This window comes from Centroberyx gerrardi, chromosome 5 (genome assembly GCF_048128805.1).
Source record: "Centroberyx gerrardi isolate f3 chromosome 5, fCenGer3.hap1.cur.20231027, whole genome shotgun sequence".
Taxonomy (NCBI): Eukaryota; Metazoa; Chordata; class Actinopteri; order Beryciformes; family Berycidae; genus Centroberyx; species Centroberyx gerrardi.
In genome coordinates this window covers 20,190,484-20,213,164 of record NC_136001.1, presented here as the reverse complement: position 1 = coordinate 20,213,164, position 22,681 = coordinate 20,190,484, and the positions used below count along the sequence as shown (strand labels likewise).

General features: G+C 41.6%; 1 protein-coding gene across 1 annotated transcript; it reads left to right on the top strand.

Moving 5' to 3' along the window:
* Positions 1-792: 792 nt before the first annotated feature.
* Positions 793-21,744, top strand: grm2a (glutamate receptor, metabotropic 2a). Its single transcript, XM_071925835.2, has 5 exons — positions 793-1,320; positions 13,667-14,504; positions 16,193-17,256; positions 20,647-20,824; positions 21,671-21,744. The coding sequence occupies exons 1-5, from the start codon at positions 793-795 to the stop codon at positions 21,742-21,744; spliced, it is 2,682 nt and encodes an 893-aa protein (XP_071781936.1).
* The last annotated feature ends 937 nt before the right edge of the window (positions 21,745-22,681 follow it).

Below are 22,681 nucleotides of genomic sequence, written 5' to 3'. Positions count from 1 at the left end.
ACTATTTATTGACCTCAGCACACACTCCTCTGGTTGTGAATGTAATCAACTCTGTCCTCTGCAAAGAATATATTGGTTAAACATATACGATATACCTACTCTTTTATTCTTTATGCATAACAACAAAAAATAATAGACGTTTGTCTTTAGCAATACAATTGTTCAATAGTGTTTATTATTTAAAGGAAAACTTTTCAAATGGCTATAGTCCTTGGAAATACAGTTATTGGACACCATGATGTGATGTAACCCCTTGTCATCCTGTAAAACAAAACTTCTTGCCAGAGTAGACTCCACACAGTAGACTGATTGGTTTACTCCTGCTGTGTAGCAGCCCATGTACTGTGTGCTAAAAATTAACAATATTTGGTAAATTTTTGTTCTAAAGGAGTGTTTTACTTTACTAAATAATTCAGTTTTATCACATCCGTTATCAATAACCTTATGCAGATGATCTCAAGTATTTCTATGAGATGGGAGTCAGCTCCTGGCACTGTGCTTGTAAACAGACACAGTGTATGCGAGACAAAGGCCTCATTGTACTCGAGCTCGAAAGCTGTGACTGAATCTCTCTCTGTTTGATCTGCAGGCTGCAATCTACAAATACCCTGAAGTAGAGAAAGAAGAAGAGGATGGCTTCGCTGTAAATGGCCTCCGTCAGAATAAAACCACTGGCACTTTGAGATCTGGTGCTGCTGCGCCTTACTGTCCTTTTCTTCAGTGTGACAGTCATCAAGAGCAACAGGAATAGAGAAGCACAGGCAGGACTGTGACCTTGTCTTGCCCAGGGACATGTCATCGGGGAAATCCCCTGGGTTGGGGGTGCGCCCCATACCCCGACCCCTCCAGCTGTCCCACCTCAGCTTGCTGTACATATGTGTGTCTCTCTTTGCCCAGGCTCCCCAGGGCTTGCCCGTAGTAGGGTATAACACTGACTCCAAGAGGGAGATCACAGTGGAAGGAGATTTGATGATTGGTGGTCTGTTCCCTGTGCACCAGAAGGGTGAGGGGGCAGAGGATTGTGGGAAGATCAATGCTCAGAGAGGGATCCAGAGACTGGAGGCCATGCTGCTGGCTCTAGATGAAATCAACAAGGATGACCGCATCCTTCCTGGGATCAGACTGGGAGCTCATATACTGGACACCTGCTCTAAGGACACCTATGCTCTAGAGCAGTCTCTGGAGTTTGTCAGGGCCTCCCTCACCAAAGTGGACGACAGTGAGTACACATGCCCAGACGGTTCCTATGCCATCCATGACGACGTCCCACTGGCCATCTCTGGGGTGATAGGAGGCTCCTACAGTGATGTCTCCATCCAGGTAGGAACACACTAAAGCACACTGACTAGGTGGGATGGCTGTTTATATTGAATGTATAATAGAATAATTCATTCTCGATATGATATTGAAATTCATCCTCTCGTGATGTCATAAAAGGAGTTTATTTTTAATTGCTCCAAGACTACATACTGATACAAGTGCAATTTTACAGTGCAATTATAATAATTACATTTAATTATCATCAGTTACTGATGCACATGCACAGAATATGTGCATGGTAATGAGAAATGCACAGTGTGTTGTGATCTCAGTTAGCTCAGTTGATACACAGAGAATTTGAGAGAGAGAGAGACAGAGAGAGAGAGAGAGAGAGTAAGAGCAAGGGAGAGAGGGTGATGGATGGTCATATAACTGTCCATTTAGACTTAAGTACCATGTGCAATTACCCCATGCAAGATGTTAACACAGGGACTTAATGAGTATGGGTTCCGCAAGGAGGATCTGTTTACCTGTATGCCCATATGCTTGGCTGATCTAATTTAGAGGATCTCTTTCTCTTTCCTGGTAATTCACACTTCAGCAGTGGGCCTGTCAGAGCCAGACATGCTACAGATGTTGTGCTCGGGACGGGCTGACAGGATGACTAGTGACGGCATGATTACTCTCAGCAGCAGCGCTTGCTTCGGCTCACTCAAACTGATGCGATGAAAGCCCTGCTAATTGGGCCTACATATCTTAGCCCGTAATATGACTGCCACATCAATGTAATTCCCACTTATTGTGAAAAGAGGCAGTACGTTACAGAATTTGTAAATATCCACAAATATATACAGGCGTTCAAGCATTCACTTTAACACATCCTCATGGCTCAGTCAGCTAGAGGACTGTGTCTAGCCTGAGGAAGATGGTTCTCCACACTTGAGACAGACAGCCTCATATTCTGGTTATCTAAGATGCTTGTCTGAAGATAGGAATTAGCTCCTGGCCATCCAGAAACAGTGGGTGCAGATAATTGATAAACAAAAGATGAGTGCTTTCTCCACATGGGTACGAGGGGACAACAGGCCTGTGGTGGCGTCCTTCCATCATAGTAATCATAATTTGAAGAGAACATTGGCTAGCATTAGACATGCCAGTTCTGATATGCCAGTAATAAACTGATCACTCTACTTTTGCTATAATGGATAATTGCTACAGTGTCCAGCAGCACAATTATTTCCTCAAGTGGGACAGACCAGATCAGATGGCACATCTACCATATAGGTAGAGATCAGATGGCACATCTGATCTGGTCTGTAATAAAATCATAATCTGCTTTTACTATAATGAATAAATGCTACTGTAAAGACTAGGATAACATTTAATATATCCATTCAAATCTTACTGGAACTCTGCTAGCATTACTATTTGATGGCAAGAAATAATAAATAAATGATGCTGTGAAGTTCTTCCCCACTAATGTTTCGGGTCTCCCTGCTGACCAAACGCTATATGCCAAACACACAATGATACATCATATAGGTAGAGTGCTCCTGGGAACTGGTGTAGCAAAGAGGGGGATCCAGAGCACCTATAAAGGGATTCCTAGTGAAAAGGACAGTTTGGAAATAAAGGATTTGATAAACGAGCTGTAATTTTAGTGAAACCCTGCATCTGGGGCTCCTTGGAGAGTGCCCTTGTCTTGTGGTAATTTATGGATGTACTATTACAAGCCTGAGGTCCAGGGTCTGTCCTAGCTTCTCCTAGACTTTCCTCTTCAGTGAAACACTGGACATCCACCTGTGTGGTTCAAGTTCCCTTTCAAGCCCTGAATAGCCCTCTGTATCGGAATGCAATTCAGTCATAAGGTGTGACAGCTCTTGTTCTTTCTATTAGCTGGTTGGTTTCTAACCATCCCAGACAACTACACTCTGGTTTATAGTCTCTGGAACTGTAAATCTGTCCTCACCTTTATTTCTTCACCCCTTGCTGCCTTTTTAAAAGCACTTTTGTTCACATACTTTTGTGTGCTGAGAAAACAATTCCTAAATTATTAACACAAGCTTCTGTTGCAACTTATTTAATCACCATGACTTTTAAAACATTTGGCGTATGGGACATGCCATTTGAAAACACTGTACTAGTATAGGAAGAGGTGCATCTGCATCTGCAAAGGTCTGACTGATGTTCCAGTAAAAACACTGACTTCCCGTTCTGCTAAAAAGCCATCTAAGAGACTTTGAAAATAGATCAGGGTACTTTCATATTATACGCAGCGACAATGTTATTAGACAGAGATATGCAGGTGGGGAGAGTGTGTGGGTGGCATTTCTGTACTGCCACTGGTTGTTGCTCTGCAGATACCATCTCCTCATACTGTCGCTCTCCTGCCTGGCTGCCTGGTCTCTACATAATCTATAGCCTGTCAGACCTTTGCCTGAGCCAGTATGGCTGTGTGAAAGGCTACAATGTCAGCCCCTCTGTGTGAGCGCCAGGTGGGCAAGTCAGATGTGTGTATTTTCACCCCTAAAGGCAAGCCAGTTACAGGACAACTCACAGTTTAAAGACCCTCATTGCCATGGTGACATGGTGGAACATGGTGAACTGACTGGTGGTGAGAACGCCGAGTGCTGTCTAAATCTGTCACAATGAACGAGCGCGTCGCTGTGTGCTACTGGTGTTGTAGTGGTGAGACCGTCTCAGATATGGAGGCGGATCTGGCTGCAGGCCTAGCCATGATGGCATTCCATGGGCACAGATTGAGAGAAGTGTGGAGTGTGGAGAGAAGTGTGGAGGCGAGGTTCTGTGATGCTATCGCCGACTGGGTTCTGTCTTCCCCATCTGTGGTTGCAGCCGGGCTGTCTGGTGGCTTGGCAGAGGTGTTGCTGCGCACAGAGGATGTAAGGGGGGCGTCAAATGAGAGATAATGTTTCACAGAGACACCGAGACAATGACAGGCAGCTATGATCATGGCAGGAAAGAGTGAACGATAGAAAGATGGGCTGAGTCACATGGCATCATGTGGCATTAAGCCATTTGACAATCGAAGACTGTATCTTAAACAGGCTCGGGGAGGCCTGTGGTGCCATCTGGACAGTTACAATGAATCAACTCATAGAAATATGTATGAGGTTCTAAATCTTTAGCCTTGAAACATCTTCTGCGTGGTCTATCTGGACACCATGTTATTGATGAAAGGTGAGTAATGACCTTGTGATGACATGTTCAGCACATTCAGCAGCTTCATTCATGCATGAAGAGCTGCAGCGTCTCATATAGACATGATACATGTTTGTGTGCGAAACATTCAGTAGTAATGATGCATGCAAAAACTGAAAACAAAAACGGTTTCTTCATAAAATGCCTCCAAAACACTGTCAGTCTGCACCTAGGCTGCTGTTACATGAATCTCCCCGGGTGTGGTTGCTTTATGGAGGGAATACTTGCCCTATTACTCCTCAGTGTCCTGAAGACGTGAGTTAATCAGAGATGTAAAATATTCTACAATTACAGCCCAGGAACATCTAGCCTCGGGGCTGGCTTCTAATTAATACATGGAAGGGACTCCACTTTTGTTACCCCGACAGCAGTCTGTGCCGTTAAATATGACTCACTGGTATCATAGCATCCCCGTAGCAACACATCATAATCACCAGGGCGCATTAGAAGAACAACACCTCTGGAATGTCAAATACTCAAACGCTCACTTAAGAATTACTCTCAGGCACAGCAACACATTTAAAGGACATTTCTGGAACCCATTTGAAAACATGGGCTTGTTTAGCAGACCTACTCTGATCCTTCAGAGCAGCACACAAAATCACTGTTTGGAAGTGGAAATAAAGCTTGTTCCATGTTCTTTGGATGAAAGCTGTTATTGTCCCATGGTGACTCCAGGAATCGTCTTGTTATGTGGGATGTGTTAGCGTGTTCTCCGAGATGTGGTTCGATTCACTAATTAATGAGACAGGGTGTCATTTAGAGGTGAGCAATATTAGCATCTGACAGGAGGAGACAGACTCACAAGGATGCATGCAGGGATTTATAGACAGAGATATTGATATGAACACACTGGCTGACATTTACAGACTGAGGGAAAGTTCTCAACTGTATGAGCAGAATAATAAGGTAATAGCATGAGCTTTCAGCAAGCTGAAGAATCTCATTTTTTATCAGCCACAAACAATCCTATTTATAGAATTTTCTTCATCTGCTTGTAGACAGTGCCAAACTCTGGAGCATACATGAGTCATACAAAGGATTTAAACATGGATACACACATGACAGAATTCATGCCAGAAAGAGCAATAATGATGAAATGTATCAGTAAAGCCATGCAGTGAAAATGCATTATTCATGGGTAAAAGTAAAGAACGTGCTCCTGAAATCATAAATAATTCACGTGTGATTGGATTATTCAGTGGCTTGGCAGAACTCACTATTTGTGCAGTCACAATATATATCATATCCTCTGCACAACTCAATGAATGTTTCCCCATATCAGATATGAATGAAGGGTATTACAACTGACATGGCGTCAATTTAGCTGAACCCCAATTTGGTTAGCCATATTTGGGAGACCGTATTGTAGTCAAATTCAATTTTAGCAGGTTTCCTGCAGGATTTCCTGAGCACTTCTGTGATACTGATGCAAGCTGTGTATGATAGAAGAGAACTGATAGTTCACCAACACATGACGATGGATTGAGTCACAGAGGAATGAAATGAAAGAGTGAAAGACAGCACACATATCAGCTCTAATGAGACCCCTTACTTGCATTCCAAATGACTGGCAGGCAGCAGAGCCATACCTTAACATGTGGTGAGGTCTGATTGTTTGGAGGACTTTGGGGGCCTTGAAAGACTATTGCTTGTTTATATGAGATTCACATTACGCAGCAGGATGAGAGAGCAGGACCTGATCAAAAAACATCCCCCCTCTAGGTATCTAACAGTTCATATTTCCACTTGATGCAACATTTTAAAAGCTGTTGCCAAGCAACTGAACTCTTAAAAAATAAACTGATGATGATCCAGAGTATACTCTAACTATATAATACACTAGCTTTCTGAATCCGCACATAAAGTGAGTATGTGTGTGTGCGTGTGTGTGTGCATGTCTGTCCGCATGTGTGCGTGCATGTTTGCATGCCTGTCCACTCCCCATGTATGTGTGTTTGCACATGTGTGTTTCAGAGTTCTGCAGTGGGCTGTATATGTGTGATATTGAGTGTAGCTAAGGACCGCTGCTCTGGGAATACAGTGTTATTGCTGTAGAGGCACACTGAGACAGTCTTCTGGGAAGAGCAGATGGGCTTTTCGTGTAGAAAAAATCATGACATCTCTACGAAGCAGGCCTGATGCTGCCTGGACCAGGACACTCTCTCAGTCTCTCGTTATTTCTCTGTCCCTCTATAATCTCTATCTTGGCTATCTGACTATCGTTCAAACTGTCTGCCTGTCTCATCCAGCCTTCCTTTCTTCCTTTCTTCCTTTCTTCCTTTCCTTCATCCTTTCTTTCTTTCTTTCTTTCTTTCTTTCTTTCTTTCTGTCTGATCCCTTCAACAGTACATCAGGAAGACACAAGTCAAAACAAGTGCAGAAAGAATTATGTACTATGTTGTACTATGTACTACTCTGATTCAAAGGTCAAGGTTAATGATACACTTACAATCATGTAATAGATTTTGGTTGGCTCTGGTTTAGAATTAATAAAAACAAAATGGTATATATTGTCTTTAACATATATTATTAGATATTTCAGATGCAGTGTACGCATTGCCATTTCCAAAATATTAGTCAAAAGTTTATTTTAAAAGACATTGCACAGCAGCATTGCAATTTGCATTTCAGTAATCCACCAAAAGTAAATTCTATAATTTTGTCCTTTGTGAGGGTGAAAATATTTTAAGTCATTTGTATCATCGAGCCTCAACCCACCTAGCTATTTCTACATTACACTACAGAGTTCTTGTTGCCTCCATTTATTTTCTTGGGCTACACCAGTTTGAGGATTGAGGAAGTACTGTGTTCATGTTGTTGTTTTTTTTTGCTATGCCATGCAGCTGTGTTTTGACACTGCACTGAGGCAGTCTGTATTATTTTAGCTTTTGGTGTTGCAAGTGTTGGTATTGTCTGTGTGGAAACAATACATGCGAGCTGAAAAGCTTAACCCTAAAACTCTTGTTACCCAGTGTCTCTGTGTCTAATGCCATTATCCCTCCACACTCAGGTCCTGTATGCTCCCATTGCTCTGGAGGAAACCCCTTTCACAGTAATCTGCTCAGTACCAGATTTACACAAATCCATTCTGGCCTGCTGCTTAATTTCCTTAATTAAATACAGTACTGTCTTACATAGGATGATCCCTACAGCTGTGTGTGTGAGACTATCAGCTATATTGTATGGCTAATATCTAAGGCAAAGACATTAAATCATGGTGATCAGGAGCAACTGTTAAACACATACATTTGATTTAGTCCCACTAAAGAATCAAAAATCAATTCAAGCTAGGGTTAAGACTATAGAGTGATGATGTTCAACTTTAAAACCCATGTATGAATCCCCTCTTTGCTTTCCTTCTGTGTAAAGGTAAATGACACAAGAAAGGCTGACCATTCACTTTCCTTAAAATACTATAAACATAAAAAACAGTCAAAACATCACAAAAATCCCTATAAAACCAAGCAAAAAAAACCCCAAACCAAAACAACATACAACAAACCCTCATACGTACATCGGTATGGCGTAACTGATACCAAAACCCTCACTGCTGTCTTTGCCAGACGTTACAGGATGCAATAGAGCAGTGGGGTGATTAAGGTATGAGGTACATCACCTGAAATAATGAAAGGCTAGGGCCTCTAACAAGATGAATAAAAGACACAATAGGTTCTTTTCATCTCTGATTTCCCCAGTACACAGACACGTCGTCAGTTCAAGGTCTCTAAAGTATTTTTAAGTAAAGAGAAAAGGGAGCAAAAAGGAAAAATAAAAGTTTTTCCTTTGACTCAAAAAGGATGATGGGACATCCAGGCTTGTCAATTTGGGCCATATGCCGTCTCTACAAGTTGCACTGTGCTCCAGTCAGGGAAACCTGCCGACCGGGAAATCCTGCTGACGTCCTCACAGCCTTCCGAACTCCAGCAGGTACAAGTGCGGATCTCCACCTGGACAACAGTCTGAGGGATATGCACTTGGCTTAGAGCTCCTTTGGGCATTGCCACTCATCTTGTCCCTACACACGCTCCTTTGTAAAGCCCGCACTATCTTCAGCTCCGGGACTCTTATGCTACCTTGTGCCAATCACAGTGAAGATCCTTGACTGAGAATCTTGATTGTGGCCAGCTGGTAGGGGAGTGACTCACCTCCCCCCCAGCTAGGGAGAGGTGTATCACACCAGGAACAGGTGACAATTGTAAAATCCCACACAGCAAGATCCCTGCACCCAACTCAAAGTAAATATGACGCTGCCTCGAAACCAATTAAAGTCTATAAAAGCACCATGCAAAGATCAAACGTGGTCCAAAAGTACTAAATGTTCTCTCCCCTGATATGCTCCATATGCTGTAATCCACTTCTACTCATATTCCTGTCAAGGAAAAACAAAGGTCTCTACAGTAAGTAAGTAACCACATATTCAAATGTGTCAGACAGTATTCACAGCTTTTGACAGGTGGAAAGGTCCCAGCATTTCATATAAGCCAGATGAACAGCTATTTCCAATGAGCCCACTATATCAGTGACGTGTCTGGCGTTGTGCTTCAAAACCTTCCTTAGGCCAACTGTACAGTAAGTGGATTACTGAACAGGCATAGTGCTTCCTTTAATACCCTGTAATGAAATTACGCATTCACTACTGCAAGCATACAGTAGCCAAATATCAGCAGAATGGATGAATAGGGTTGTTTTTTTGACTCTCGTACCTGTCTAGAAATAGTTCTCACACAATTGCAACATCAGCAGAGCTATAATAGAGACACAGTACAGGTGCAGTATAAGTCAATGTACAGTCAAAGGTTCCGCACTGCACTTTCACTTTGTTTTTTTTAATGTGACTGGATGAATGAGTCTTAGTAATACTAAGCAGCAGGTAATGCATTATTAGAACAATGGTGGACTCCAGAGAGTCTGGTTGCTCCAGTTCACCTTGGTTTCCTCTCCAAAAAAAAAAACAAACAAACAAAAAGAAAACATCATACTTTTTTGTAGTTGCAAGGATGCCTTTGTCTTCCCTTCCTTGTTTCAATACGTTATGCCAAGTGCTGCCTGTGTTCACACATGTACATACAGTATGCTGACATGTTAATGGACCTACACATGCTCTGTGCCTGCTTTGTCTAGTGATAGTGTAGTGGTTAAGATCCTCAGCTTGAGAATCACATGAACTCCTGTTGGCCTGAATTCATTTCCCACCAGAACCCTCTGTACGGTGTCTTCCCTACAGTATCCCTCTCAGCCTCAAATTAAAAATATGAACAAAAAATATGTCTGTCACAACCAGTTACCAATAGTTATTAATTTATCAAAAGCCCTTACTGTTCATTCAGCATCCAGCAAAGCATCCTCAAGCAAATATACCTTGCGACAAAAAATCCTTAAATATGTACTTAATATGCCCTTAATATGTTAGCTTATGTTTCTTACTATCATTTTAGTTCCATCATATTTTTGTGCAGAATATATTTTGGACTTTGTATCAGGGTTGCATGTAAGCACACACATATAAATTGATTTTTAATATTAATCTGGTAAGGTCTATTTTTGGCTACAATATGAGATTCTTACTTGTATTACTATGTATTTCTCTTAACCACCTAGTTCTAGGCGGCTGTCCTCAAACATACTGCTTCTTACTGCCTCAACACATGTGGAATGAGCCTGTAGAGACGAGTTAAGGAAATAACGTTTTGTGGATGATGTTACATGGTTACATGGTTACATGGATGATGTTACATGGTTATTATACTCCATTGTCGGGGATTTTTTCTTTTTTGAGTGTGGAAACCTCAGGGGATTTTTTATTTTAAACATACTCTAATATTTAGTCTAGCCAGTTAGACTGAAACAATTTACAATTTGATTTAATATACTTTACTTAAGTTCCTGCATCCAGACTTCAAAGAGTATTAGGCTACTGCCCTGACATTTCAGAATATGATGCAAATATGATGAAATACAGATAACATGCTCTGGACCATGCAGTCACATCTCATATTTGGAACACATGCAGGGTCCGGATTGGGAACACTTTCCCTCAGTAGAGTTCAAAAATAATCTCACCCATTCTTCTGTTGCAGTGTCTGGAGTGCAGATATACACATTAGGCAAGAGTCACATGTTCATATTTGGAGAGCATCCATGGGTCAGTAACTGACTGCAATGTTTTGAGGAGGACTGGGAATACAGATGACAGTCCTTGAGTGGTTCGTGATATTTTTGTGGGGATTGAAACCAGGGTTTGGGTCAATTTAATTTGTTCAAGCGGATTTTCTTCAGTGTTCAAAAACTGTAAATCTTTTGCCTTTTGTGCTCATATTAAATCATGAAGAAATTGCTGAGAATGAAATCATGAGAATTTGTGCAGTTTGAAATTATACCATGAATTGAATGAACTGAAAACGAATTGGTCCCAACCCTGAATGAGACTGATCATGACATGTACATAGGCTTTATCTCTGTATGCATTGTCTCTTGTATGCATCCCCCAAGCCCCACTAAAAATCATCCTGTGGCCTTTCTGTTGCAGCACAGTTATGCAAAGTATAAGTTACTGTTTCTGCAGTACAAATCTGGATTCTATTTTTAGTTTTATTTTTACTTAAAGATTAAGGTTTGTGCTTTATGTATCTGTCAGTTGCCACTTTAGATCTAGTCTGCTTCCTTCCAAAGAGAGCAAACACGCTGCCGCCAGCTGTCGGACCACATGTTGAAGGAGGCTGTCAAGGCGGGTTAAGGAGACAGTTTGGATGAATTTATGTGGAAATATGATTATTAGCCTATCTGCATAATCAGGGTTTTTTTCCAACTGTCCTGGAAACCTCAGGGGAAACCAAGTTTATAACTGATAACAAGTAGCTACTCCCTCACGTGTTTAAACAATATAGATTTTGATTATGTTTCTCACTTTATATATCTCACTAAAAAATAGAACGCTAACACTACACATTAAATCAAGTCCGGTCGCTCTTGTCTTTGCTGTTACATTTTATTTTTGTTTGAAATGTTTTCTCATTAATTCCAATAAATCTAGTGGTCTGGAAATCACTGCCATTGGCTCATCTAATATTCATCCCTCTGATCTTGCAGAATAACAAAGATTCTCATGATTAAAATCCATTGAGGCACATCACATTAGATTTATTGTAATGTCTGTCAGTGGACTGCCATCATTTCCAATTAAGCTACATTCTATGTAAAAATGAAGTGATCTTTAAACGAACCTTAGACCAGTGTTTTTGGTCATTTCATTGTTTGTTGATTCAGGGAATATCAGTCACTATTGTTTATTTAAGCGTATTGTAGCAATTTGTACTCAGACTGGGTTTTAGAAGTCAAGAAACTCACTTGTGGAACAAAAGTGTAATGTTTGCCCTCCACCTATGGCTCCCATAGAAGACCACATTTATTCTACATTGGTTCCTGCTGGAGTAGAGCAGGACAACATTATCTTAAGATTTGAAAGCCTTGAATGAGAAGTGACATCACCTGATTTGGTACCGAAAATGTCAAAACAGAATATATTGCAAACCATGTATGCTGGATTCTGTGAAGTCTGAGGTGGACAAAATAATGAAACACCAGACAATATATGAATACCAAGTGCCTAATAAGGACTAGGGCCACCCTTTGCAGTCAGATCAGCTTCACTCCTCCTCCTTAGAATGATGTCATACAAGTCCTGAACTGAACCACACATCAAGAAAGAAAAGCCTCCAGTTCTTTGAGAGATGAAGGAGGTGGAAATCTTCTTTGCACTCTGCAGTTCAGAACATCCTGTAAAGGTTCAGTGATGTTTGGATCTGGTGATTGGGGAAGCCATGGAAGTTACATAGTATATTAGAGAAATTTGGGTTTGGCAGTCGATATATTTCATGGATTAGAACATTACACTCTCACCCAACCTCCTCCATCCTTACTAACCAAGACAGATCGACCCCTCACCTTCATTTCAGTGATAGTCAAAGTTAGAAGGCCTTGTAATATTTTCCTAGAAGTGTTGATTTTGCCAAAAAACTTGCAACTGTAAAGGCAGCTTGTGATAAGGTTGTGTAGGGACTGTTCTCTAAATTAGAACAATCACATCATTTCAAGCAATCTTTAGGTATAGTAATATGATGGTTGGCAAGAGGATGAGATGGAACTGTCACAGATTCCTCTGTCATACATACGAAACTGTTGCTTCACAGGTAAAAATACACTATTCGGGACTTTGTAATGTAAAACAGGTCGTTGTTGCTATAGCAACAATATCAGTGAAACTTAGAGTTTTTGCATTTTAATTTCCATTCTGACTTTCTCAAGACATGATTTATTGGCATTCAAGATGTTGTGCTGTGAGTGTGGTGGCGTGAGAGCCTGCATTAAAGTCGACTAGATTTAGGTTGGCATTCTTTAGAGTGATCAGACCGGCTCCCCTTAGGCTTCCAGAGAAGTGCCTGAAGCAAAAGCCAGTCAGTAGCTGCTTCTGCACACTGTGCACAGTGTCACGATGCTGACAAAAGCTATTACACAGAAAAAGCAAAGTTTCAGAATTCTTTGATACTTTGACTCTCTCCCACTCCCCCATCCCTGCCCCTATCCTCTCTCTCTCTCTTCTTCCCTCTCTCTCTCTCTCTCTCTCTCTCTCTCTCTCTGTCTCTCCCTCCCTCCCTTGTTTTCTTATTTCTCTCCTCTCTCCAAAAGAGAGAGCAAGAACATTCCACATCGTAAAATATGTGTTTTATTTTCATAGTACGGTAAATGCCATCCAATGTGAATAACATATACATATCTAGCCACTCGCAGATCAGATAGGATGAGTAGGTAGATGGGCTTTCCCCAGAATTCCTGGTAAATCCAAGATCTCGTCACAGAATCAGCAGGAGAGTTAAGTTGTGAAAGGCCCAGCAGGGAGCCAGTAAAGAGATGAGAGGCTGAATGAGGTGAGACTAATTGCATCTGCAGGGGAAAAATGTGTAGTGTAGTGTAGCCCATTTCATTCACTTATTTAATGATGAGCAATTAAAATGATTAAATCCACAGTTGGCAGGTGTACTGTATTGTTTGCTGCATGTACTGTATTGCGTTAATTAGCAGTTTTCTAACTGAAAAATTATATGCATATTTATATATAGTCTTGATGAGCGTTAATTGATGTAAGTAACTGTGACTTAAATCTAATCATCCTGTCTTTCTCTCATTCCAGGTGGCCAACCTGCTCCGCCTCTTCCAGATCCCTCAGATCAGCTACGCCTCCACCAGTGCCAAGCTCAGCGACAAGACCCGCTACGACTACTTCGCCCGCACCGTGCCCCCTGACTTCTACCAGGCCAAGGCCATGGCTGAGATCCTGCGTTACTTCAACTGGACCTACGTATCGACAGTAGCATCAGAGGGTGACTATGGTGAGACAGGCATTGATGCCTTCCAGCAGGAGGCCCGTGCTCGCCAGATCTGCATTGCCACCTCAGCAAAGGTGAGCCGCTCCATGAGCCGCTGGAGTTATGAGAATGTGATCCGCTCCCTGCAGCAGAAGTCCAACGCCAAGGTGGTCATCCTGTTCACACGCAGCGAGGACGCCCGGGAGCTGCTGGTGGCAGCCAACCGCATGAACGTCACTTTCATCTGGGTGGCCAGCGATGGCTGGGGGGCACAGGAAAGTGTGGTGAGGGGCAGTGAGGCTGTGGCAGACGGGGCGTTCACTATCGAACTGGCTTCCTACCCAATCCCCCAGTTTAATGACTACTTCACTGGCCTGCACCCATACAACAACACAAGGAATCCCTGGTTCAGAGAGTTTTGGGAGAACCAGTTCCAGTGCAGTCTCCACGATCTAGGCTGTGGCAAGCACTTGCTCCGGGAGGCCCCATTTGAGCCAGAATCCAAGATCATGTTTGTAGTGAATGCTGTCTATGCAATGGCTAATGCCTTACACAATATGAGGCAGGCCCTATGTCCCAACTCCACCAAGGTCTGTGACGCTCTCAAACCAGGCAATGGCAGGAAGTTTTACAGGGACTACATTCTCAAGGTCAAGTTTGATGGTGAGTAAAATCTTGATGGACATATGTTTTCACAAGAGTAGCTTGAAGATATGAATTTTTCATGTTTTATAGCAGCTTCTTTTTTTCTGAGTTTTTTTTTTTCCTCATCTGATCCCTTTAAATAAACCTCAATATGATATCATGTAATCTCCCCAAGTGTGCCCTGCATGCATGCTGACAAATTTGGTTATATCAATTTAGATTCATTGTACCAATTCAAATAAAATGTGGAAAGAGTGCAAGAGCAACCCCAGAGGTTTTTACATTGCAACAAGATAAGCTCTAGTAATTATTCTAATTTGCAAAGATGAAACAATTCCTACAGCCTCACGCTTGGAGGTTAATTTTGTCATGCATCTTAACTAAAGTGTGAATAACGAGAGGGTTCTTAAATCTGGATACTGCAGATACAGATCACATAAACATCAGCACTTTTCAGCAAGCAGAGAGCCATTATCTGCTTATTACTTGTCTACACAAAGCTGCAACACAAAATGCATAACCCTTTTTGCATCAACATATCTCCACGTCACAGATAGCAGACCCACCAAGTCAAATGCTCACCTCCTTGACTGAGCTGTATTGTCTCATCCTTAGATTTAAAGTACCGATAGAGTAATAGCTGGGACATTTTTATTGCTGAGAGATAGAGGTGGCTGGGTTTAAATCAGCCCGCTCTCGTCAATCTATCCTTTTCTGCTCTCCACAATTTTAAAATGAATACCCAAAGGACTTTACTATCCAAAGAAATCAGATTGGTTTACAGGCCTAAAATGAGCCAGTCCCCACAGGGGCATACAACATCTTTAGGGAGAAAGCACATAGAGAAAGGTTTGGCCACAAATCTTGTAATACATTTTAAAATCCTTAGATGTATATAGAAAATGCTGGATAAAGGGAATGCTAATTATATTTTCCAAAATATATGAGCTAAAATGCATAATGGTTGATGAATATACTGTCCATAGTTTCAAACTTAACTAACTTTTATAATATAATGAAACAGCAACAGAATAATTTACTTATTATACAATACAGTATAGTACATTATCTTAATATTTATCTCAATATTATTATCTTAATGACAAGGTATTCACAAATCATGCACTGCTATCTCTATGTATATAAATACATGTACAATTATAACATGATAATGAAAAGGATGGTAAGTAATTTCAAAAATTCAGTTGAAAATTGGCACAGGTTTACTTCAATTACAAACAATGATTATTCATTTAGAAATTGGACTTGGATAACATGCCATCTCTCTCATTCCAGTGTATAATCCAATAACATTCTATCAAAAAAACACAGACTCAAAATCTTTGGCTTCAGTCATGTAAATAGTTAATTTGCACCTGCATCCCCTGTCACTCACTGTTCATTCCATAGTGCAAGACAAATGGAATGTCAGGAGAGACATATAAATATGCAAAGAGATGAATCAATGATGAGCCTATCCTATGAAAAAAAATTGCTCTATAATACTTGAGTTTGTGGTCCAAATAACACTGTTTTGCAATTGATTCAAACTGTCAGACAAAGTCAATACATAAATGTTGATCTATTTATGCTTGGCTACCATTTTGACAGTTTTACTTCACTATAGCTGCACTTGCCATAAGATGACCCCCTTATCCTCTGTTTTTTTTCTCTCACTCATTTTCTCTCTTTCTTTTCACCTTTAGCACCCTTTCGTCCAGCAGAAACAGACAATGTAGTCCGCTTTGATACCTTTGGAGACAGCCTTGGTCGCTACAACATTTTCCACTACCACAAAGAAGGTGGACGCTACGTCTACCGTAACGTGGGCTACTGGGCCCAGAGCCTGACCCTCAACACCAGCCTGATCCCCTGGACTGGCCAGGCTGCGCCCACCTCCCAGTGTAGCGACCCCTGCAGGAAGAATGAGGTAAAGAGCATGCAGCCTGGAGACGTGTGTTGCTGGATCTGTATCCCCTGTCAGTCCTACCAGTACCTGCACGATGAGTTCACCTGTGCTGACTGCAGCTTTGGCCAGTGGCCCCTGGCTAACCTGACAGGCTGCTACGACCTGCCTGAAGAGTACATCCGGTGGGAGGATGCCTGGGCCATCGGGCCTGTTACCATCTCCTGTCTTGGTATGATGTGCACACTCTTCATAATTGGCCTCTTCCTTAAACATAACGAGACCCCTGTAGTGAAGGCCAGTGGACGTGAGCTCTCCTACATCCTCCTGCTGGGCGTGCTGATGTGTTATAGCATGACTTTCATCTACATCGCCAAGCCTTCCACGGCAGTGTGTACGCTGCGCCGGCTCGGCTTAGGCACCTCCTTTGCTGTGTGCTACTCAGCCCTGCTAACTAAGACCAACCGTATTGCTCGGATCTTCAGTGGGGTGAAGGACGGAGCCCAGCGGCCTCGATTCATCAGCCCAGCCTCCCAGGTCGCTATCTGCGGCGCTCTGATCTCCTGCCAGCTGGTAGTGGTGGTGGTCTGGCTGCTGGTGGAAACCCCGGGGATCAGAAAGGAAGTGAGCCCAGAGAGGAGAGACGTGGTCACCCTCAAGTGTAACAGCAAGGACTCCAGCATGCTCGTGTCTCTCACCTACAACTGCATCCTCATCATCCTCTGCACCGTCTACGCCTTCAAGACCCGCAAGTGTCCTGAGAACTTCAATGAGGCCAAGTTCATAGGGTTCACCATGTATACCACCTGCATCATCTGGCTCGCTTTCCAGCCCATTTTCTACGTTACTGCCAGCGACTACAGGGTGAGTTAAGTTAGGATATACAGAAAACCTTCTTCATGACTGTGCACATGTAGTCCTGTATTGAGAAATACGGATTTTCAATTTTTCTGACACATTTTAACATGCCAACAAAAACTAACCCATCTCAGTAGCTATTAGTGTGGACTCATTTGACCAAAAACTTTGCTATTTACAGCAAAAAAACATTCCATATATAGACTGGCAAATAGATAGATAGATATAGAGTTTCTGTTACTGTATGTTATTAGAAGTTAGATATACTGTTGATTTCTGCCAGTCATCTGCACACACAGGACCATACAGAGAATCAAAAGAAATTCAGAGAAGAGGGCGGTCTGAGTCTTGGGGTTTCATCCCTTGGGGATCTGAACAGAGTGTTGGGAGAGAGAGCGGCAGAAAGGAGAAACAGACAGAAGAATCCCCTGACACAGCTGCCTCTACAGAAACACAGAGTGGGCAGGCGAGAGCATGAGGGCCTGAATGGGAACTGAACGTCCCTGTGTGTGTCCCTGTGCGTAGCTGTGTGGAATGGAGTGTGAAAGAGTAGGATGCTGAGTCCCAGCTGTGCCCCCTGTCCTGGGACTGCAATATGGCTCAGAGGGACCCTTCCTCCAGGCCCCCAGGCGAAGCGAGAGACAGACAGCCAGAACGGACTCATCAGATAGACACAAAACTCCCCTTTGACCGATGAATAATTACTGAAGCAACTGAATTGGCACAATGCCTCCAGTTTTTCACAGGCAGGGACATATTACTAGTGTTCCCCTAGTTTTACACTCCTTTTTAAATTGTTGTCACAGCCTGATGCAAATCTCCAGTTGAATAATCAAATACAAATTTTATTGTGATCTTTCATGAAATGTTAAAGTGAACTAAATATGATCTACTGAGCCATGAATAACACATTTGATTACGTTATAAAATATTGAAGATATTCTCTGCACCCTGAGGGAGAAGGCTCTCATATGCCAGTGCTGGTCATCTCATCTCAGCAGCAAACACAACTGATTAAACAACCACTGCAGCCAAAGGTTCCCAGCGCTTCTGTAAAAACACTAAGGGGTACAGAAAGCATTGGAAGACAGAAAAGTATTGCCTGTGATCTTTAAGCTGCCCATCAACATGGTATGTTCCTTTCAAGATCTGTCTTGAAACTGACCTTTCCCAAGTGATGTCTGATTTTTGTCAGCAAAGCTTCTTCTACTGAGGTCACGTCTGTTCAACACCAGATTATGTTGTCACAATGCTGTAGCCCAGTGCTGGTGTTGTCTTTCACTTACTGGACACAGCATCCTTCCAAACATCAGCTCTCATCATGCCACCTTCGGACTCATCAGGAGAGTTAAATCAGTATGTGAGAGCAAATCCAGGAATAAATCAAGCAACGCAGCAGTAGTAGAGGAAATACAATTGCAACAAACAGTATCATGGGGTGAATTGAGTAGGGATCAGTTATGTCATGCCTTTTTCTAGCACAAATACATTTTTAAATGCACCCCAACCTAACTATAGAAATTAAGTTATATGAGGTAACAAAACAACAGTTTCCCTCCCCACAATTCCCCTTGTGAAATCTGAACAAAGCACTCATTGGTTTACACCAGTGGATTACCAGTGGGTTTTGTCGAATCAAGGTTCACGCGAGCCTATCTAGACTAGCTAGCAGGTTCATCCAATAAAGCTTTCCAATAAACTTATAGCACGGAGCCCAATAAAAAGGAGAATATCATCTCCGCTGTGAGGATCTCTGGAGGAATAAAGCTATCTGAACACAGAAGATATAACTTATACCTGAAGCATCATTGCTGTGTTGTTGAAATACAATAATGACTGTAAAACTCCATAAGCCACATAAATACAACAGTGAACAGAGACAAGTAGAACCATAGTAGCCATGCTCATCCTGTTCTCGACCCTCCAGCAGAAGACATCTGGAAAAATCTTCCTGCAAAGGCAGATTCCTTGTCCTCTGCTCTTCCTAAGCAACATCTTGTGAATTATTAAAACCACTTAACGGTTCATTCTTAAGCAGTACTGTCCTCATCTCAGTTTTATTCAAAACTATTTTTGAATTAAGTGTAGGACATATAATCTGTGTGCACCATGGTGTTGCTCAGGTTCGACAAGTATAAACATCTTTGCCTTTTTATCTTATCCTAACTCCACGCACAACAATATACAGTACAGACAAAACACCGTTTTGATTAAATTTCACCACTCTGTGCACTTTAGGTTCTTGTGAATTTTTATCTCAACCTAGGAACTGAGCCTGTCAGTGTGTATTTCATGGAATCACGAGTTGAATCTTAATTTGGAATTCATGGCACATGGGAACCCACAATACAACTCAAGATACTGACCCAAATTCAGTGATGTAGTGCTAAATGAAAAGGTGGGTAAACGATGACTTCGAGTCAGTGACCATCATGTGGAAAACAATCACCAGTATAAACAAAATTCAATTATACTTTCCGAAAAACATTAATTTTTAGTTATTTTTCCTTAAGACACCCTATCCTCATATAATGTACTTAAGTTTGATACTAATTACTTTGACGTATACTATGAAATTAGGTCAACAAGATATGTCAGGCTAAAAAAGTGGGTAAACTGAGTTTAGGTGGGTTTACTCTCCACTACATCCCTGCCTATATTAATGAATGCTGTATATTATAGTGCTATCGTTGTTTTAGAACAGTGTGTGCACAGCCTAACGCTTGGTGCCCACATTACTTTAATACCAACATTAGCATTCAGGGTAATGACAGACACCTGCTGTGCCTTGTTAAAATTGGATGGCTGGCAAATGCACCTGCCACACACCACACAATGCTGGGTTGTACATCCTGTGCAGTTATCCAGGAAAAAACAAAATCAAAGCTGCAAGAGAATTGGAAATGAAGGACCAGACCGATGACACACAGCAAGATGTGGGCGGGCAGAATGGAAAAAGCAGTGAGTGTTAAGCTGTGGATTGACAGGCAAATAAACAGCTCGTTTACACCTCTCCTAGCAATCCTAGCTGATAACTTCCTCCTTCCTCCGCTATTTGCACCTGGCATTGATTCTGTCTTGTAAAAAACATTCCGTCTTTATCATTTGTGCACTGACTCCCGAGCACTTCTCTCATTTCTCATTTCTGATTTCTTATAATGTTGGCAATCTAGAACTTTAAGCTTATTCTCCTGTCATTGTAAGTAATCTCTGTGAAATGTAAATATAAGTAGGTACAAGGAGTGTAAGAAACATACAATATATATGCACACTCATGGACAGATTACAAGCAGCTACTGCATATCCCACCTGTTCTCAGCCTGCCTAATAGCTAACCACAGGTTTGGTTATTGATGACGAACGCTCCATATTAATCACCTCTTTCTCCTCTTCCAGGTTCAGACCACCACCATGTGTATCTCTGTCAGTCTGAGTGGGTCTGTGGTTCTGGGCTGCCTCTTCGCCCCCAAGGTCCACATCATCCTGTTCCAGCCCCAGAAGAATGTCAGCACGCTCCGGGTGGCCACCACCCGCTTCAGTGTCACCACTGGTCCTGGCTCCAGTTTCTCTCAAGGTACCACCTGAAGAACAAAAACATCATCATTACAGTTTTGGGTTTGTTACTCCAAAACGTAAGGCATTACTCATAACTCATCACTTCAAAAGCAATGTTATTATTTTAGTTATAACTCCCTGGGAGCAGTAATTCGTTACACTATTAGTTGTATGAGGCTACCTTTTCATTACACCCCTAAAATTGACGGTTGCATTCTCTCACCTTTTTAAAAATCAGCATATCTCAATCTTGTGAATGGTCAGGGAAACTAAAAAGGCTTGATGACCAATGTTCTTTTGCTCCATAATATCAAAGTAGAGGGAATACTTCCACCAGGAGCAAGTAAACTTTTCTGCCATTTCTCATGTAAGTTTGGTGTGCGTTCATGTCAACAAGGGCCATGACAAATTCAGACAAAATCTACGGGGGGTAGAATATAGGTTTTGGATAGTTCATCGTAAATCTGCTATTTATAGGGTGTGAAGACAGAAAACTGTAGTATTATTACTTGAAATGAAACAGTAATTCATTGCATTGCTTGTAAATGGGAAAACTAATGACATTTCCTATTAATAACATCACTGAGTAATGCATTACCACCCAGCATTGATTATAGCATAACTGCGAAACATCAAATTGCATTAAATATAAATTCATTACTATATTGAATTATCACACTACCATTCATCTGTAAGCATGTGGTCCTCTAGGCTATAGCTCAGTGGAGAGCGCATGGCACCAACACTGTGTGGGTTAGGGGGTTTGGTTCTCAGTTACCCCACTGGGACCACCCATGTTAAAAATGTGTTATATGTTACATATCTGTTTAGCTTTGTTTGAAACTAGGTGGTTTGTGTTTTGCAGCATCAGCCTCCAATGTTGTTCCTACAGTGTGTAACGGACGAGAGGTGGTGGATTCCACAACGTCCTCCTTGTGAAGAACGAGCTGAAGACCGAGTTCCTCTGCCAAGCATTGTAAACAGAGTTATTTAATCACTAGTCCTGAATCAGGTGTTTCAGATATTAAAGAGGTCACAAAGATGATCGTCCTGATTTTGTTGTCCTCAAAGTGCTGTGAGTACAATGTCCCAATTCTTTTTTTTTTTGTTCTTTGACTAGTAGCGGTTTTAAATGAGATGCCAATAAAATTGCGTATAGCCCTTCTTTTTATTAAGGATTCTACTTGCAACATGGAGTAAATTATAGTAAATCTGTTAAATGTAATATATACGAGGTGTTTTTAATGTAGATTTTGGTGAACCAGTTTGTGCTTTCTTGTAATTTATGTAAATAAAAATGTGTTTTTTATTAATATCAAAATTACTTATGGTCAGACTATTCCTTTGCACAACATCCAGAGGATCAGACATGCAAAAATGCAGTCATTTCTGTTGCTTTGAGACACTGATTTGCTTAGCTTAACTTACTGTAAACATTTAGGAAAATGTAATTAACTTCATATTGTTAGTAATCAGCAGAAACAAGCCAAAGCCATCCAGTCATGCTACATTGGCACATGCTCAGACAATGTTTCAATGGCAGGTTACACCTTCACCTGCCAATGCAAACAGCTTACTCTAAAGATCACTTTTGCCCGTCTTACAGGAGTGAAGCATGTAAACATACGACTTCTTTGGAAGAAGTGAGAGATACTGCAACTGAAGTAGGCAATTTGCTAGACTATTTCAAATGTATGGTGATTTCAGGCAGTGCAAATTAAATGTAGATTAAATTAGAAATGCCTGTTGAAATGTATGAGCTGTCTAATATTTATCAACTTCATTCTGCACCATCTGCCAAGTCTGCAGACCAAACAGTCTGTACATGAAAATTACTAGCACAAACATCATCATCTGCTTATACAGGATAAAATCC

Coding starts and splice junctions, on each gene's coding strand:
- grm2a (XM_071925835.2), top strand. CDS start 793: ATGTCATCGGGGAAATCCCCTGGGTTGGGGGTGCGCCCCATACCCCGA. Junction 17,257..20,646: donor TTACTGCCAGCGACTACAGG/GTGAGTTAAGTT, acceptor CTCCTCTTCCAG/GTTCAGACCACCACCATGTG. Junction 20,825..21,670: donor TGGCTCCAGTTTCTCTCAAG/GTACCACCTGAA, acceptor TGTGTTTTGCAG/CATCAGCCTCCAATGTTGTT.